At 37.4% G+C, this 20,027-nt stretch overlaps 1 protein-coding gene across 1 annotated transcript in view; it reads right to left on the reverse strand.

The window, feature by feature from the left end:
• Window positions 1–935: 935 nt before the first annotated feature.
• Window positions 936–20,027, reverse strand: part of CFAP410 (cilia and flagella associated protein 410) — a 24,827-nt gene continuing 5,735 nt past the window's right edge. Inside the window, exons 4-8 of the mRNA XM_072418917.1 lie at window positions 17,391–17,437; window positions 14,602–14,831; window positions 9,119–9,296; window positions 4,743–4,839; window positions 936–1,634 (exon numbers count right to left, since the gene is read on the reverse strand). Of these exons, the coding sequence (XP_072275018.1) occupies window positions 1,506–1,634; window positions 4,743–4,839; window positions 9,119–9,296; window positions 14,602–14,831; window positions 17,391–17,437 (681 nt within the window). The 3' untranslated portion in view covers window positions 936–1,505. The remainder of the gene's footprint in view (window positions 1,635–4,742; window positions 4,840–9,118; window positions 9,297–14,601; window positions 14,832–17,390; window positions 17,438–20,027) is intronic.

Here is a 20,027-nt window from a genome sequence, read left to right on the forward strand (position 1 = left end):
TCATTCATGGCAAATTACATTAACACAGAAATATCAAGTATGTCCAACGTGTCAAGTTTTGTGCTGGTGGTATTTTTGTAAATATTTCCTTATATTTTTAACTGTACTTTTTTTTTTTTTGAACACTCCTTCTCTGACTTGTAGATGGCTTAAAGTAACTAGGAAAGAGTTAGACTTCCCAACTTGAAGAAAATGCAATGTCATCAGGAACAATAGGATTGAATTACTAATGGAATATAGGCTGTTCACTTAGCAGTGTAAATTACACTTTTTTCTTGCACATCACTGCATGGATGGAGTCAAACTGAGCTTCACATCAAATACTACGCTAAGGGAAATACACCCTGGATCAATTTACTTTGCAAACTGTAACCAGCCTAAAATCCTTTAGCAACCCCAAAGTGATTGATTTACCAAAGGGAATTTTCAGCTGTTCAGATCTCAAAAATCTAACCATGTGCAAGCAAATAGCCATTTTGTAAATGACCCTGCATGCAACTGGGCATTCTTCAAAGTAACTGTTTACAATATTCGTTTAGGTATACATTAATATAAACCGAGGTAAATACTTTTACCTGAAAAAACAGGAACCCTACATTGAATTGAGTCTAAACCTAGGGCACAAATTGTGGTCAATGCTTACGTACTCTGTACCCTAGAAAACTACATTAAACCCCCTCTTTTCTCCTCTTGCTCATAACATGGAAGGGAGGCAGAGTAAAGGCAGACCCCACAGGAAGTTATTCCCAGTCAAGTTTTCTAGCAGAATCACCTGTTTTTTCTTTACATATTAAACAGATGAAAAACAGACACCAGACTAAAAGGAATCTTACAGAAAAAGTTTAGTTAGGGGTTTTCAAACACTTTTATCCCCACTGTAGTACATAGTGCAAGGTTTTTCAATTCAAGGCATAGAAATAAAATTACTTCAGAGCTGTAAAACATAAAAATATCTTTTTATTGCTTGTAGCTTGGAGAGTTTAGCTCAGTAATGCTGTAGTTCAGTTTTTAACATGTTGCTTTTTTACAGTAAAGGCAATAGTCACTATAAGATTTTAACCAATCTGGTTTTCTTTATTTAATTATCAAAAGAAAAACTGTTTAGTTTAACATCAGGCAGAATTTATGAATAGGCAATGAACCTGGCGGATACTAGGCACATTTATGAATAATAACATGCTAAATAAATGTATAGATTTATTTTCTCCGCTAAAAACGGCACCTTAGCTCATTTGACGCAAACATGTTTTATTGTATCTGAAATGTTTAGAAAGCACAATAGTATGATTTGTTCCTAAATAGTATCATAAATAAATAGTTTTCGGCTCTGATTTTGCTGAAATACATAAATGTCTCGCACAACTAATTTTGCTAGATTTGTTCCTCTTAACTCTAGCGTTCATCTGAAAAATCTATGTATAGCATGGTGATGATGATCTAGATTGCAGTTTGTAACTGGAATGCTATAGGGACAGACAGTACATGCACTTGCCTCCTTGACACATTTATCTCTCCTGATGGAGCTCTTTTCTCTGTAGCTGATGAATCCTATTCCCTGCGGTTCTCTGAACAATTTCCAAGTCTTCTGTGTCCAGGTCCTTGAGCAGCAGCAGAATTGCATTAAGAATGTTATTCTGATAAGACACAAATGTTGGGAGATTCTTAACACTAAGCGATAATACCCTGTTATATTTAAAAGGTATAAACACAAAGAAGTTCTATTGTGTTTTTATAATAGACTCACAGCACTTTTATCCAAGATTCAGACATTTTTATTAGCATTAAGTTGGAAATAAATGTAAAGCCTTGTTTTAAAACATTTGTAAATAAACCCCAACCCTAAAGAGTTCCTAAATGAAGAACTAAAAATAGCCTATGATAACGCCCACACACATTGTATTTCATCCATTCAGCCACTGGCATCAATGAAACTATATCATAATCAGTATATCAATATTTTAATAGATATAAATAGGATATGTTTATCAATATTTACCCATTGCATCTGTGAGGTATTATTAAGGATTCCCTTTCCAGGACAACCGAGCACCAGAGCCACACTTCCTTATATCTTATGTGTCATGTAATCTAGTTAGAATTTGCTCTCACAATATGACAACTATATGATTGCAGAGACTTCTAGTATGGTGAATAATTATAAAATTCAGTAGGCATTTCCAAACAAGCCAGCAAAAGAAAATCAAAAAAGAATCCTGGTATACGATACAGGTTGGCTGCCATTATGTCTCATTTTAGTTACCAAAAGATTCCTTTCAAAGTTTACTAATGATTCCCTGATAGAGGCAATGATTTATTAAAGCTCTCCAAGGCTGGGGAGGATACACTTTCATGAATGAAACTGGGTGATCCTGCAAACCTGGAATGGATGTCTTCAAAAGTAACTCGCTAGCAAGTGTTTTGATTCCTGGACCAGATCCATTCTAGGTTTGCCTGATCACCCAGCTTTACTGATGAAAGTGTACCCCGTTCAGCACTGGAGAGTTTTAATAAACCAGGCCCATTGGGATCAAGTACTTCTAAATGAACACTTTTATCCCTTTGGCTTTGATGACAGCATCTTTTAGGCTGCACATGCACACAGCAATCTGACCGTACAAGCTCTGTAAAATCACAATCATGTCATTATGATATTATTAACACATTAAGATACTGGTGGTCAGTGCATTTATATTGTGAACGAGGGAGGATAATGTAGTGTGACTGGTCAAAGCGGAGTTAACGGAAACATTTGTAATTTTAGGAGGTCCTGGATTGAAAACATTTGCTGACAAATAGCAAATGACTTAAGAAATCCATTCCAGGTTTGCTGGATCTCCCAGCTTCACTGATATAAGTGTATCCTCTCCAGCCTTGAAGAACTTTAATAAATCAGGTCCATTGTGTGAACTTGTAACATAATTAGAGAGTAAAATGAATGGATTCTGTAATTAACCTCCCTAGTGGTTCATTTCTTTTCGGTTTTATATGTCTAAAAGCGGTAAATTGTTTTTCATGAAAATTTATTTTAAAGTATAATATAATAGTATGAGTATAATAAAGTTTGAAAGACAAAATCATTTAAAAACAATAAATTGAAAAAATTAATAAATCTATATATTTAAAAAAAAAAATACATATTATACTCATAGTATTATATTATACTGTAAAATAAATGTTCTTGAAAACAATGTACTGCTTTTACTCATAAAAATCCAATGTATTGCATTCAATACAGTTATTTTGTTTTGAATGCAATACAAATAGATTTTGAATTTCCCGCCCCGCCCGGCCGGGACGTACACAGGCCCCAACGTCACCGGGAACTCCCCCGGTGACTCATTGGATGCAGAAGCAGAAAGAAGAAAGAAGACAGAGATTGCGGCGCTGGATGGCGCGGGACCCCGGCGGATCAGGTAAGCGCTCTATTTACTAACCTTCCATAGGTGTTCCAACCCCGAGAGTGGCTCAGGGTTACCACTTGTAGCAACTTTTTTCTTCCCCTGAGTCACTCTCAGGGTTACCGCTAAGGAGGTTAAATAAAGTCATATTGGCAAACAACATAGTTTACTAAATCCTGATTTTTTTAAAATGTTATTTTGCTATGCTATTTAGTTTAGGGGCAACCTTCACAATTCCTTTACCATAGCTTTACTATAATTATATCATTTACTATTAAAAATGGACTTATACTGTTAAAATAAAAAACTAGTAACAGTTGGAGCACTATCCCTTTTACAACAAAACATACTCCTTTGCCTGTTTGCAATGTTTTCTGTATTCGGGTAAACTCTTCGAACTTATTTCCTGTCCCTCTATATACAATCAAATAGGAAAACAGTCAAAGGTGATCTGACTGGACGGTGCATTGCAGTGTGCAGTGGAAAGCTTCACATGGTATGCAGGAGAGGGAGACTTCCTAATAAGCATTAAGCTGGTATACAACCTGTTATTCTCCATTCACTGAATGCCTGGAAAAGCTGATGTGGTGAGCAAGGCCAAGAGGAGTTTAGGGAAGGTGGGGTCAAAATTGTTCCCCATAATCTTAATAAAGTCAGTTGCCATCGGCCTAATGTCACACTTTGCTGTTACATTCTCTTCACCTCCCTGATCTCTATTACTAGCTTCTTTTGCTTCCCACGGTCATTTGGATAACAGCAGTGGTGTTACTAGTACAACTAAACTCTTACCACCCTTACAGGTAAAGACAGCTAAAGAAAAGTTTGGCCTTCTCCTTGGCTCTTCAAATACAATACATGTCTGAACGGCCACAGGATTGAGTAGCTGTGTGTTGAGGTGACAGAATTGAACATATCAAGAAGGTACGTGCCCTTCAAATAACAGGTGTGGAGGGAAGTATTCCTCATGAATAACCACTTATTCATACCAATCCAACCTACCCATCTCCCAGGGGTAAATTATATCTTCCCTGATGCTAAGCTTTGACAACAGAAAATTAGTAAAATATCTTTTACACTAACTCTGAAGGAGGCTTACTAAAATAAGGGCATAAAAGCTATTACTTGTACAGAATTTTGTTTCAGGCAAGGCAAAGTGACACAGTGTGACTAGTTATATAAATTGCAACATATGGCAATTCAAAGTGAACAGTGTGTTAACTTTTAATATCATCGTGAAGCTTGATTATAAACAGATTAATTCATAGCCTTTGCACTAAACGCATATGTAAAAAATTGTCGTGCATCACTTTCCAGGATATAAAGTAACACAAACATATTAAATACCTTTTTCTTTCTCCCTGCATCAGATTCCATTGGAGAAGCAAAGAGAGAAAATTTGTCTCTTGACAAAGGCTTCATGCCTAGCTGTTCACGGATTTTACTGGGAAAGTAAAATGAAGAGTTACATATAATACACAGAAACCAATCACTGTTCTTAAATGACAATCACCTAAAACCTTTAGTGCTGAATGTAAGAGCTATTCAATATGAATCTCTTGTCAAAAAATTTCTTTCAACAGATGCATTACAAAAGTACAATTACCACTACTATTATTAATTCTGCTTTCACAGTAACGTTTATGTAAACTTATGTGATCCCTTGCAGTTATTAGTATGTTTAATTCCTTGATGCCCTTTAAGCTCTATAGTATGTCAAATAACGGTTTTACTGTGTTACTGTGTGAATATGTAACTGCACATTACTGCTGTACAGAATTTCAATGCGTGAATGTAAACAGTACAATGAAGGGAGGCTGACCTGGGCATAAATATTTAAGACCTCCGGTTCCGGCGCCTCATGAACAGGTGAGCATTCTCGGAGGCTCCCGCACAACCCAGCCAAGCCACGGTTCTACAGCCATTTACTAAGCCATGGACAAGCTGCTCCAGACTCATAAAGCAGCAGGTACATACTTATGGAGCGATTTTTCTGACAGAGCTGCAGCTCTCCTGCACGAAAACCACATGGGGAAGTCTGATAAGCTCGTCCACAGAAATCAAAGATGGCCGCCAACCCAGGTACAGTACAGGGCACAGGCACCGCAGCTTCTGTCTCTCCTGAGCCCTTTGATCCCTCCAGAATTGCAGAAGCAGTGGTGGAGATATTGAAACAAACATTACAAGAGGCCATTGATGCTGCCGTGCATAAAGACATTCTGACAGCAGATCTCACTGTGTGGGTCCTCCCCAGAGGGATAAAAATGCCTCACCAAGGTCAGTGATTGTTCTATACCTGGATTACACCGATTAGATTGAATATCTTGCAATCTTTTCGATCCAAACAAATCTACAAATAGAGGGTGCTCGTGTCCTTATAATTCACTCCACTTCATCCTTTACCGTTGTAAAGTGTGCTTTACTTTGGCCTACCCAGCCACTCTGTATTTCACGGATCCCCAAGGACACAACTGCATTTTTACATCAGCTGAGGAAGCTGAAAATAATGTTAAAGAGTTTGATGGTTTTGTTGCAGTTTCACTAAGTACACCATCTTCCCCACAACGGTCAATATCTACGTCAGAAAAAATTGCTAAAGCTCTGGCGCCTTCTCTATTTAAGCTACATCAATCCACTCCAGATGGTTTGCGACCACAAAACCCAAAGAAACCTAACACGGTCACAAAAAGTATAAGGGAAACCTGATTGGATCTCTTTGGCTGTTTAATTTCAAGTACCCAATGTATTTAGTGGGTTCACTGGGGGTGTGTGTGCCTCACTTTAAAGTTGTAAGTGTGAAATAATATGGCTCATGAGGGGAAAAGGAAGGTCAGTGTTTTGGTATGTCTTTCCTTTGTCCCTACAGTTTGTTTGCTGTGTATGTATTTGTCCTATATTCTGTATTTTATGTATAATTGTCAGTTCCCCAGTACATCTATGGTCAAGTTTAATTATGCTGGCTATTGCTGTACCCTGAAACATGCAAATTAGCATATATCTTTACCTGAGTATATGGCTTCTAAAGGTATTACCTGTCTGAAGCAGGGAGTATGAATTGCTTTTATTCTCAAAGTTACCTATATTGTTCTAAACATAATTGGTGAAGGTGTGTTATGAGAGTAGTCTCCTGGAATGTGAAGGGCCTACGCTCGCCCAATAAGAGAAAGGTGGTCTTACGCCATCTTAAAAGGCTAAAATCAGAGGTTGCATTACTCCAGGAGACACATCTGGGATGTTCAGATTTTGTCACGTTACTGAAGTTATGGGTAGCCGTGGTATATGGCTCACCTGCGGTAGGTCGTAAGGCAGGAGTTGTTATTCTAGTGCACAAAAAACTAGCCAGTAAGGTGAGCATGGTGAAACAGGATACTGAGGGGAGGGTGTTGCAAGTTTCCATAGCATTCCCTGATAAAGAAATATCATTCTATACTTTTTTACACACCTAACAACCCTACGGCATTGGTTTTCCAGGAGGCTGCTCACTGGCTTTTGCAAGATCCATTGGAACATATAATAGTGGGCGGTGATTTTATTTCAGTGATATGTGAATTGGAGCATGGATCACCTGGGTCAGTGGCCCATGTACATAGGCCCCAAATAGTAATAAGCTTGGTAATTTTATTGAAAATACTCACCTAAATGACGTATGGAGACAAAGATGTCCTTTGGAGAGCGTGTATACTTTTTTTTATCCCATGTCCATCATCTCATGCAAGGGTTGATTATTTGTTTGGTTTCTGATTCACTGCTGTATTTGATCCAGTCAGTTATTGGTAAACTTAAAAATTGGGAAAGTCTTCCCATATCCTTTCTGGGACGATGCCATCTCTTAAAGATGATGTATTTTTCTAAGCTGCTCTATTCAATGCAAACTTCATTTTAAAACCATTAAAATCTGTTTTCCTGATTTGGAAACGAGAAGGCCTAGTATATTTAGGAGACCTTTTTGATCGAGATACTAGAATTATCCTGACCTTATCCGGATCTTAGTGACAGGTTTAATTTTTCATTGGTAGCAGCGCATCCACTCTTCTTTAGGCAGGTTCATGCATTTCTGAGAAATTTGCTTGAAAAACCAGGGAAGGCACAATGTCCTAATGATTAGGATTCCCTTCTTTCCTTGTCTACACTGAAGATTTCTTCTGTTTATTCCTTTCTGCAACCAGCTTTCACATTACCTTTGTCTCAAATGATTGTCAAAAAATGGTAGAGTGATCTTCAGGAAACAGATTTGGTAAACAAAATAGTCAAGGGGTATATAACAGTTAGGTCAAGTATGACCAATGAGGTGTGGAGGAAGACAGCTTAAAATTATGCATAGGGCTTTTAATGTGTTTCGACTGTCCCAAACAGCATCCCATGATGGGCAACAGACTTTTCAGTGTCCTAAATGCAGGGTTTCTCCAGCTCCTCTGGTACACTGCCTGTGGTCCTGCCCGAATATCCCAATTTTCTGGCAACAGACAATACATTATATACAAGTTCTAGATGTAAAAGTGCCCCTCTCCCCGTCTTTTACTTTTTGGGTGCTGGGATGACACCAGCCTGTTAACTTCATTGGGAGCTAAATGAGAATGGATTATTATTTGTCTGTTGGCTGCAAGGAGGGCAATAATGTCACAGTGGATACATCCGTCCAATCCTTCTGTTGAAGAGGTGGTCACTTTCATGAAAATTATTTTCTATAGAGAAATGTCAGATACTCAACAAAAAGATGATGATTTCATAACTCAATTTCTCCAAAAGTGGTTTGCATTGATCACCAGGGTGTTTATGGCTATGGAGAGAACGGCCATTATTGACCGTTTTAAATATTCTTCCTGGTATATTGTGAATGTCTCAGGTTGAAAGTGGGTTTCTGCTTTTGTTCTATGAGTTAAATGGACTAATGTAATTGTGGTATGCCTACAGGAAGAGCAATGTTCATTATTGACATGGAGAACTGATATTGTTTTTGTTTCTGTGAATGTATAATTTATGTGGCTTTTTTTAATGTTTTATGTTATTTCTTTTATAATCATTGTTGATGTGTAAAACTTATTTTTGTGAAAATTCAATAAAGATATTTTGGAAAAAAAAAATATTTAAAAGTTTGCAAGTTAATGTGCTAAACTTCAAATAGACCTTTGAGCAGCTTTACCTGATCCCAAAGCCAGGTTTGTACATGGGGATTTGACTTCTGCCCAAATCTATATGTTCAAGCTTCTACAACCTACTGATATTCTGGGTCTTGAAAGCTTTTTGGAGCTTGGGTTAGGCACAGTTGGGCACATTTCAAACTTGGGCCCAGGAAGCTCCATATGGATCAGACTGAAGAGTGCCTACAGACACCATGGTACATACACTGTAGCTATCTTGGAAACATTTTATGTCAGGTTTATTTTCATACAATATGATATTTGACATGTTTACTATCTTCTGTTATTTTTAAATAATTTTCGAACACCAAACAATACAAAAATGCCTTTGACAATGAATACCAGCCCTTCAGCATTGAGTGGAATCCAAATCTCATATAGTAGCAAAAAAGTAGTTCTAATTTATTTTTTAGACATTTAATGTGTAGCATATGGCTCAATTTGCAGAGATCTGATAATGCAAAGACTTTACTGGATTAGGATTTGTAGATAGGTAGGTAGAAAATACAAATTCTGTTTACTTGGTCATTGCACTGTGTACATGAAAACTTGTATGATAGTATAGTCATTAAATGTAAGACTTACTTTGTTTCTTCCATGCTAAAGTTTAGCAAGTCACTTTCAGACTCTGTTGTTACTTCAGTCCCATTCTGTTCTGTTGTTGGTCCCGAGTGACCATTTTCTGTGCTGGAAATTACAGTTGGAGGAGCCATAAACTCTTCACCTTCTATATTGGCTTGGGAGACTTCATCTGCCGTCACAGCTGCAAACAAGAATAAGCCGTGATCAATATTCAGCAGTGCAGTTTGTAACTTTGGAAGACTGTTGTATTTCCTCACTTCTTACAGTAGTGGTAAATGTACAAATATTTTTTTAATAACACTGAGTAACAAATTATAATCTAAACTACATAAATGCAGGATAACAATTAACTTGAAATTAGGAAAACAAAGAAAATGTTACAGCTGATAAAAAATTTGTCTAATCTAGCAAATAATTTCCTCATTAATTGTCTAGTACATGCAAGCAATTTGCTGGCGAAACCTAAACTTAATACACAATAATACTCTGAATGCTCCTTGCAACATCTTTGTCCATTTTCATGCATCAATTTTCACCTTTTATGGGAGTAACCCAAAACAGACATGGGAAATCTGGAATTTTAATATTTGGCAGTGTTCACCATACTTCTCAAATTGAATGTAGCCATTATTTTTTTATTTAACATCAATTAACAGAAAAATATTGAGAACTTTGCAAGTTTGGAAATATTCCCCCTAAATAACAATGTTTTGAAAAAAAAGAAACTGTAAAATAAAAGGGGTATATATGCAAATTTCAGAGGATCTCTATAGGCCGCTCCTCCCTTTTGCTAACAGAAAAGATCATTAAGTAAACCCACCAATACAGTTTACTATTTTATACAGGTTTTTATTTTATTACATTTTATTATTATTAGTTATAAAAAGTATTCCAAGTAAAGACTTAATGACATCACACTACAGTATAGATGGAAAATAGATGTAGGAGCTTGTGAATAAGGTTAAAACAACTGAGCTGTGTTCTTTAAATTCATTCCTAAGTATATCTAACTGGTCAGGTTTGAATAAAACTAAAAAGTAATGGGAATTTGCATTTGCAATGAAGCCCATACAATGTGAAAAACAACAGCAGTGGTGAGTAGTGGTTTTGTACACACTTTCTCTCTTTATTTGCCTAAATATTGAGGTTTAAGCCAGGTTCACATTATTGTGCAGAAATGCAAGGTAAAGCAAGTTACGTGTGCTTTCGTGAATGGAACCTAACACACTAGAGCAATGCACTGCAATGTGTTGCGCTGCTTTAAAGAAAAAGGTTCTGGTGCAATTTTGATCATGCCACTGTGTGTTGGTAGCCTATTTAAAACCAAATGGACTGCACTTATGTAATACATATTAGTGGAAGTCCAATAATGGACCAGACAAGTATAAACCCAGTCCTATTTCATGTCTTTAAATGACTCCTTTTCTCCTTTGTGAAAAGCCTGTTATTTACACAGCATATTAACTAAATCTGACATGTACACACAAAATGGTCAGACGAGTGATGTATTCCTTTCTATAAATGACCTTCCTTCTAATAAGTTTGTGCTTGAAGCACCGGAAATCCAGTCGCTGAAAGTAGGAGTTACTACTAAAGACTCTCTTTAGATCTCTGCACTAGTAAAACTTTACCTTGGGTATAAAAAGAAGATTGCATGAGAATATATTATTATTATTAACACCCACACTTTTCAGGATGAAATGTTTTATCAGACCCTACTGCATATGGCAAGCTAACCAAGAAACGTGGACAGAAAGATCTGCTGAAATTCAATTTTGCATTTACCACCACGGTCTGTATATATTTTTGCAGACTGCTCAGTTCAAGAATAATCTTACAATTTTTGTATTGTGTGTATTTGAAATTATGTAATTTTCCAAGTTTAAGACAGATCTGTTAGGGAACATTCACCTAAATATTTTCATGATGTGCAGGGAACTGAGCAATTCAGGATCCAGACAATGGTGATTATTACATTGTAAAACCCTCGGCTGATTGGACAAATTGACTTGTTCATATTTAATCAAAAGAAGCAACACAAACGTTCGCGTATAGAGCAGAGGTGTTCATGTTTTAGAGAAGGAATAAAGGTCTCAACTATGGGATTTACAATTAAACAGAAGGTAACTTAAAGCATGGTAGTAAACACGACACTTTATGAAGGGGTGGGTAATGTAATACAATTAAAAGTATCTGCAGATTCAGTAATAACAAAATGACTATCATAAATGAATGGTAACATCTGTAAAGCCAGGTCACAACATTCACTGAACATTTAGCATAGCCTGATCTTCTAAAAGTAATGATCTTTTCCCAAGTCACAACGTACAAGTAAAACCAGCAGGATAAATCGATATAATCATAATAAACTGCTGCAACCTGCAAAGAGCAGAGAAAACAGAATCAACATATCAAGTCATGCAATTTTCCTAATCCCTATCCCTTGAAATACAGCCATTTAATAACACCTGACCTTTTACATAAAAATGTGTTTGCTCAAATTACTTTATTATATCAAATTGCACATTTGCAGCACAGAAAATCAGGAAGGGGGCATTCGCATGGGGAATGACACTGAGCTGAATGAAACAGATTACTTCCTACCATGCCATGAAAAATATACTAGACTAAAGCGTAATATATAGGAGTTAAATTCTTGTCACATCAAGTTACATAGAATTTTATTTGAATATATCAATAGGGCACATGGTGCAGCTGAGCCTTAGTGAAAATTGTTCTCAAGGGTGTTCTGCATATAACTTACAAACAAAGGCTACGATTCAGACAAGAAATCACAGAGGTAAAACATATAATAATGAATTGATAGAAAAAAAGGCCGAATATTTACCATCTGTAGAGTTTTTTTTTTTATTGTATCTCACTATAGCTGCATTTACACTAATGTGATTAAAAGTGGAACTAAATGTAAAAACAACTTTTCACAGGCAGTTTTTATAGCAAAAGAGCCTATTAATGTCTGTTCTACCGTTCTACCGATTGTTTTTTTTGCTGCTGTTACATGCAGAGCTCATTGTAAAATAATGGAATCTAGTGGGTGAAGGAATGAATGTAGGGCTTCCAGTGCACATCCACAAACGTTAAGACATTAACAAATTCTGACTCCACATTGCTGTAAACTCGCAATGTAAGATATGCATAATCTCCAAAAATGATGTGCCATTTGGCTCAATGGTGCAACGTAAAACATAGTTCCGAGATTGCATTGAAATGATTTTGCTTTGCGTTGGGTTTTTCCGAGCAGGTCAAATAGGATGTGTTTGGGTTGCAGGAAAATAGGTGTAAACACAGCCTATTGATGCTTTGAAAGCATAAGTCAGCACTTGACAAAACCCCCCTATACCATATCTATGTGTAATATATCCTATAGTGTAATACTTCCCCCACCTCCTAGATTTTAAAGCTCTTCAGGGCAGGGTCCTCTCCTTCTCCGGTGTCACTGTTTGTAACTGTCTGTCATTTCCAATCCCTATTTTATGTACAGCGCTGTGTAATATGTTGGCACTATAAACATACTGATAAATACTACTAATAATATTCAATACCATGTCCTGCAAATCATGCAAATAGTTTACCTGCAGTAATACTTCGAACTGATGTACTTTCCTGGCCACACAAAGTGTTTAGGTTCTCATAGAGCTCAGTAATGTGGTTCTGTCTTCATTCTGCTCAACTCCTTACATAAAGCAGTGCCTGGAAATGTGTATTTTATTAAATGGTAAGAGATTGGTGCAAAGACACAACTGTAGCAATGGGGTCTATAAGACCTGCATCTCTTACATCTAAGTGAAATAAAGTAGGAGATGTACAAAAGTTTACTGCTTTACTGATATTCCCAACCGGTAAACTAATTGATCTGCAAAACATAATTATGTCAGGTACAGAAATCTGTGGCTGATGTAAATAGGTCAAGGAAATTGTGCCCAACGATGGGCTTTATATTAGTTAGCTGAGACTTTAAACTGATCAACAGCTGACCAATCGTGAATGTATTGACCAGCAGTAAAAAAAAACTGACCAGAATGGAAATCTTGACCACCTAAACTTCAGAAGTGCTGACAGGTTGGCTTTGATATGACAGAGGAGATTGCACAGGTCTCTTTTGTTACACATGCTTCTGTCTGTCAGAATTTTTTGCTAAATTGAGTCACACATGTGCAGGTCTCTGTATAGTTTTGGCATGTTTCTGTGGTGTGACAAAGTATCTACCATGCACATGTGGGTTTTACACCATCCCAGCATGGCCAATCAAGATGGCCAGAGACTGCAGACATGGTAGAGGGGAAGGTGAAAGACTGCAGACATGCCCCGCAGGAGAAGGCCAGGCAATGAAACATTCTATAGAAGCTGTTGGAGGACAGTCATAGATTTCAGACATATTACATGAGACTGCTAGGGAAAAATACCAATGTCAACAGGGACCGCACAAAAAGTGCCAAAGGGCTGCAAGCGACTGAAGGACTTTGTTATTATTGTGTTTAACACATGAGCTGCACTATCAGGGAATTGCAGTTAACACATTAAAAGGTCCATACAAGCCAAAAGCAATTCCCTGAATTTCCAGAATAACAGGAAAGTATTCCCCTCACCTGCTGGTTAAAATATTATGTGTTGTATCCCTCCAAGTTAAAAGTTTTCTACTTTTTACATCCAGATTTGAAAGACACCAATAGGTTGCCAGTTTAGAAGCAGAGTTTTTAGGATTACCAAATACCAACAAAAGAGATTGGGGTCAAATAGTGAACTGCAGCAATGGACGAAAAAGAGGATTTTATTTTTAATTTGTTTATCTGTGAAAATCTTTTCAAGTAATTAAAAGATGTTCCTAAAGCAATATAAAGCTTAATCTCCCTAGCGGTTCATTTCTTTCCGGTTTTATATGTCTAAAACGGTACATTGATTTTTATGAAAATTTATTTTACAGTAAAATATAATAGTATGAGTATAATAAAGTTTGAAACACAAAATCATGTAAAAATAATCAATTGAATAAATTTAAAAATCTGTATATTTAAAAAAAAAAAAAAAATCATTTTATTTTTTTAAATTTAAAAAAAATACACATTATACTCATACTATTATATATACTGTAAAATAAATGTTTTTGAAAAGAATGTACTGCATTTACACATAAAAATCCAATGTATTGCATTCAATAGTTATTTTGTATTGAATGCAGTACAAATGGATTTTGAATTTCCCGCCCCACCCCGCCAGCAACGTACATACGCACCGACGTCACCGGGAACTCCCCCGTGACTCATCGGATGCAGAAGCAGGAAGAAGGAAGAAAAAAGAAGACGGAGATCGCGGCGCTGGACGCCGGCGGATCAGGTAAGGCTCTATTTACTATTACCTTCCCATAGGTTTACATACCCCGAGCGTGACTCGGGGTTACCACTTGTAGCAACTTTTTTCTTAACCTCTGGGGAGGTTAAGGGAGAATATAGATTACAGTTGGACATTACCTTGATTGTCAAGCTTCTGAAGGTTTGGCAGGTTTCTCAGTACTGTCATTCTGTATCTGTGAGGATCTGGGCTACAGCACGGGTTCTCTGATAACCACAGTATTTTCAGTCTAGGTAGATGCTTCAAGTAGTAAAGATCACCCAAGTTGGAAACATTATTCTTTCTCAAATACAACTCAGTCAGATTTTGACAGTGGCTTATTGGTTCAAGGGTGGAAATGCTATTAACACTGGGAAAAAAAGGAAAAAAACAAACAAACTTTAAAACCTAAAGATTTATGTTGCACAACATAAAACATACAATACAGGAAGACAGAATGCAATTTTTATTTTTACTGCCTGGCTAAGGAAGACCTGCCAGTTTCATAATGCATTTTAGATTTTTTAGCTATCTTTTTCAGATATTGCCAGCTATTAAATTAGTTCCATAAATATTTACATTGAAGGTGCACAAGACATTTGTGTCAATGACTTACACTAGCTATTTCTTGTAACTGTTAACATGGCCAACTTTCAATTTTGATGCTGGGGAAATTCAGATAATCATCCAACAGATGGCCCTGGGAAACAGTCCTTGGCTCCAAATCAGAGCTGCAAGGAACATTGTGAAATACACGCAATGTTTACTTAGTAAACTGATAATGCTCTGCTATGTTTTAGAACAATCATTGGAGTCGTTACAGGTAGATGGACAGGTAAATGGACTAAAAGTTAGGAGTAATGAATAGAAAAATATTAATTTCAAAATATTTAAATGAACATAATTTATACACAAAGTTTTAAATAGAAATAGGTACAATTAATTCTGGGTTCCAAGGTACGGGCTACAAATCTCTGTGTAAAGGAAAAACTCATGGATCTGGAATATAACTATTCTCTAATGGCTGCCAGTGGACTGCTAATAATTGCACATGTGCCAAAAACTCTTACATCGGCAATTTTAGCCTCAAAATTCCTTTAAAGTGTAACTAAAACTGCTCTACTCACCTGTCCCTGTTCCGTATCAGGGTGCCCCAATCTTCTTCCTTTTCTTCCTGGCCTGGCTGAGAAAAGAAACCGGCGCACATGTGCAAGGGGGGGGGATGGGTTCATTCTTTTCCGCCACACCCAGGGACATCCTGCCAACCAAAGCTAAGCGGTGTATCAACTTTTTTGACAGATACTCAGAGAGATCAGGCAGGTAGGAGGGATTATTGCAGAAGGAACATTGTCTGTTCTTTTTTTGAAATATGGTGGCTCAGTGGTTAGCACTCCGGCCTTTGCAGGGCTAGGTCCCAGCTTGGAATCTCAGCCAGGACACTATCTGCATGGAGTTTGCAGGTTCTCCCCATGTCTGTGTGGGTTTCCTCAAGGTACTCCAGTTTACTCCCACGTTCCAAAAACATGCAGTTAGGTAAATTGGCTTCCCCCCCACAAATGACCTTAGACTACATTAATGACATATGACTATGGTAGGGCCATTAGATTGTGGGCCTCTTTGAGGGACCATTAAAGACATGACTATGGACTTGTACAGCGCTGCGTAATATGTTGGCGCTGTATAAATACTGTGTAATAATAATAATAATGGCATGCCTGTTTGTGAATTTTTAAAAGTTTGACTTTCTGATTTAACCTTCTAATTTAACAAAAATATATAGGCTTTATTAAGCTTTCAAACTCAAACCTCCCTAGCAGCAGATATAAGATGGATTGTATTCATCAAGTCTAGCCAACTTACCAGACCAATAATTGTTAAAAGCACCCCAATAGCTTGATAGCATGTTTAAGTGCTTGTTCTTGAGGAAAGTTTACATTTTTAAAATAAAACAGCTAGCAAGTTTGTTTTAAAATGTAATTTACTGTAAACATGCTTCAGTACTAAGACGAAGAAACATAGAAATAGATGCTGAATGGAATATTTTTTCTTCAACAACTATTAGCTAAGCATATGAATCATTTTTGTAAGATAAATTCCTCTAAAACGCTTTACTGCTTGGAAGAATAGAATCCAAATTTACATTTTACACCTCAAAGAAAACACTGTCTACATTACAGTTACAGCTCAGATGTACAATAAAAAACACAGTATACATCACTGCTGAAAATGTCTGATTAGTATGCGAATGGGAGGGATGGGAGGTAAATATCCCCCATTTTTGGTTTCCGATGCCATTAGAGAGGTGGCAGGGCACTGGGAAAGCAGCCCGGGCTTAGTATAGCAATCAATGGTTGTAAGTTTGAAAGAAACGGTTTCAGGGTCCTGGGCTTTGGAATGAAAGGTGGGGTTGGGTGAGCCTTTTCATTGAGGAGGAAGCCTCAGCTAGACAAGACCTTATGTGCTGGGGGTTAACCGTGCTGGCAGGTGGGGCTTTATGGTGTTAAGGAGTTCTGAGTGAATGCTCAGGTGTGTGGTAACTGCTTTCAGAATTGGAGCAAAGACTTTGGGACCATACTGGAATGCACTCCAGCAGTAGAAGCTACAATCCACAAGTTTGGGACCATATTGTGAGCGCCTTTTTGCCACTGTAGGACAATTTTTTTTTTTTTTGCATTCAATAAAAGGCACTCTTTTGGGCTGTAGGACTGTATACTGTGTGCTTCACTGATCCCAATTTTACCAAATATCACAATATATAAGGAATAACATCATTATACATTAATAAATTGTACTGCTCATAGATATTCTGAAGTTACCTGTGACTTAGAAAGGAGAAAAATGCATAATGCGGTAAAGAAAAGGGGATAGCATATCATTATTGTTCCGTTTATTTCTATAATATTGGTGGTTAAAGGGAAAATATACTCACCTAAGAGTCATAACTTCAATGTTTGGAAGCTCGCGACATATTGAAATCTGAAAAAAAGTATGTATCAACAGTATTAATCACTATAATGACAACAGCTCAGGACCAACCTGCAGATTAACAGTATTATGCAAGGTGATTTTGGATTGCCATGGACATAAAGAGTCATAGAAATGTAACCCACTTTGTGGAGGGGATAGCTAGTGTTTAGCCTAAAGGGAAATATTTATGTCAGTCAAATGAGGAACGACTGAGCTAACCAAACTCAGGTAATATATGTATACAGGTAGTCCCTGGGTTACATATGCGACAGGGGCTGTAGGTTTGTTCTTAAGTTGAAGTCGGAACATTTACATTATTTTAATAATTTGAATTAGGACAGGTGTTTGTCCCAACATATTATTAGGCAGTGTGATGTCAGTTACTGTAAAAACTCCTCACTGTGAGCTAATCACAAACAAAGCAAAAAAAAAAATCTTTATGGAGCCTAAATATTTATTACCTTCTGCAGCAAGCTGTGCTTGCTATGCAAAGAAACCAGTGCAGAGTTTGTCTTGGTCATTAAAGAGTTACAAGAGGCTGCAGAAAGAGCTCAGTCCCTAGGATCATCCACAACCTCAGCTGTGTTTAGCAAAAAGTTTCACCTGCAAGTCATGCAAACCTCCCCCTCCAAGCCTCCTTTCTGCACACAGGGAGCAGGGAAGCCCCGTTCGTTTGTATCTAGGAGGCGTCTGTATGTCGGATGTCCTTAACCTGGGGGTTACTTGCATAAGTATATATTAAAATTTAAATAGAGAACAAGTTTCCTAAATGAAGGATGGATGCTAGCCTTGAAGAAAATTGAGACAGCCACATACAGTAAACTACCTGTATCACTGTCCTAACAGTGGGACAAAGGTGAGGGCGAGTGTGTTAGGTACAAAAAATTACCAAACAGGTTCATATTAAAAGTTAGACAAGATAATATCTCTGCTAATATGATCAAGGACTATAAAAGTCCCGTGTACAAGGACTAGGCAAGAAAGTTTTTCAAGGGACAATACATAGGGGTTGGTTTAGTAAATAGGAGTTGGTAGAGTACTGTACTTAGGAGTAGAGTACTTTACTTAGTGATTTGAATGTTTACTTTGCAAACTGCATGCACTTTGATCTTCTATTAAAAAATAAACTGTCAGGTTCTTTCCAGGTATTCAAACTAAACTAATATTCACCATAGCAATCAACATTTGTTTTGCCATGTAACCATGCACTTTGCTAAATTAGCTGTCTCTAAAACTTAAAGTACCACTGAGATTATGTAAACTGCTATTGCTGATCTCATTCGAAAGAATCACCTGGATCCTTTGGCGCACACACACACACACACACACACGTTTAGTGTACTGCCTGTACAACTTAAAAGTTTTTTTTTTTTTTGAACAAATAATCTATATTTTCAGCTTAGTATAGCTGGCAAATCTGCTAAAATAGTTCCTGTTCAAGGAATCAATCAAAGACACTAAACTAGTTTCACTTGGATATATCCATCAAACATCAAATAAGCCAGGCTAGGGATGAAAAATGGAACTGCATAGATCCTTCATAAAATATACATACACATTTAAATTAAGGTGTTTTCAAAAATTGTGTTTCATGTAACCCAATTTTTCTTTCATTTCCTGAAATAATATTCATGTATGTCTATTCTTTATTTCAAATCTATTGTGTGGTCCAGGCGTTGTCCTTTATTATGACAAGGTTCTCCCCAGGCCCTTTTAGCAGGGCGCACCACCTGGCACTTTTCAGCACCCACCCGGCTGTTTTTGGGTGGTTACTAAAGAGTTTGGACACAATACAGGGGCTGCCAACCACCTACAATTACTTCCCACCCGGCTTAAGATAACTTCTGGGTTGAGCACTGTATGATATAACCTGATTTAGCTTATGAAATCTGGGTTAATAGTTCAGGACATATTCAAGCTTGTTTCTTTCCATATAAGAAAAATGCAAATCATGAGTGGGGAGTTGTGAAAGGGGAAGTGCTGACAATGTCCAACAGAAGAAAATTCAGGGTCTTTTTTTGGCCCCCAAAAGAATTCTGAAAATGAATTACATCTGGCCCGCCTGCTACTACGTATTGCGGGGAGTGATGCCGCTACTACAATTCCTGGCATCACATCACATTGTTGTTCTGTTCTATTGACTGTTCTATAGATGCAAGTAATGTCGGGAATTGTAGTCTCGGCATCACTCGTGTCTATGGAACAGGAGGTGAGATTTCTCTGCCCCTCCCCGCCCCCCTCTCACACTTCACAGGCGCCTACAGTAATACATTGTAACTATTTCTTCATGTAAATGATAGAAGCGGCACAGCGGTTTACTTGAATCTTCTATATCAGGCAGTACCAGCAGCAGGAAAACAATGGGTTAAATCGTCCCAACTGTATTTCTATGATTGTAGTACATAGCTGGGAGGACGTACAGTCAGTATTAGGATGAGGATCTATTATAGTGTGCTGGCACATGCACAGAGAATTTCCATTCATTTCCTTACACATGTCAGGATCCACATGACATAGACAATATTCCTGTACACCCATCATGTGACACAAAGCCTAGGCAATGATCACATGGTGCCCGACTACCAGGAGCATTGTGTTT

The sequence above is a fragment of the Pyxicephalus adspersus genome, chromosome 7 (assembly GCF_032062135.1).
Source record: "Pyxicephalus adspersus chromosome 7, UCB_Pads_2.0, whole genome shotgun sequence".
Lineage (NCBI taxonomy): Eukaryota > Metazoa > Chordata > Amphibia > Anura > Pyxicephalidae > Pyxicephalus > Pyxicephalus adspersus.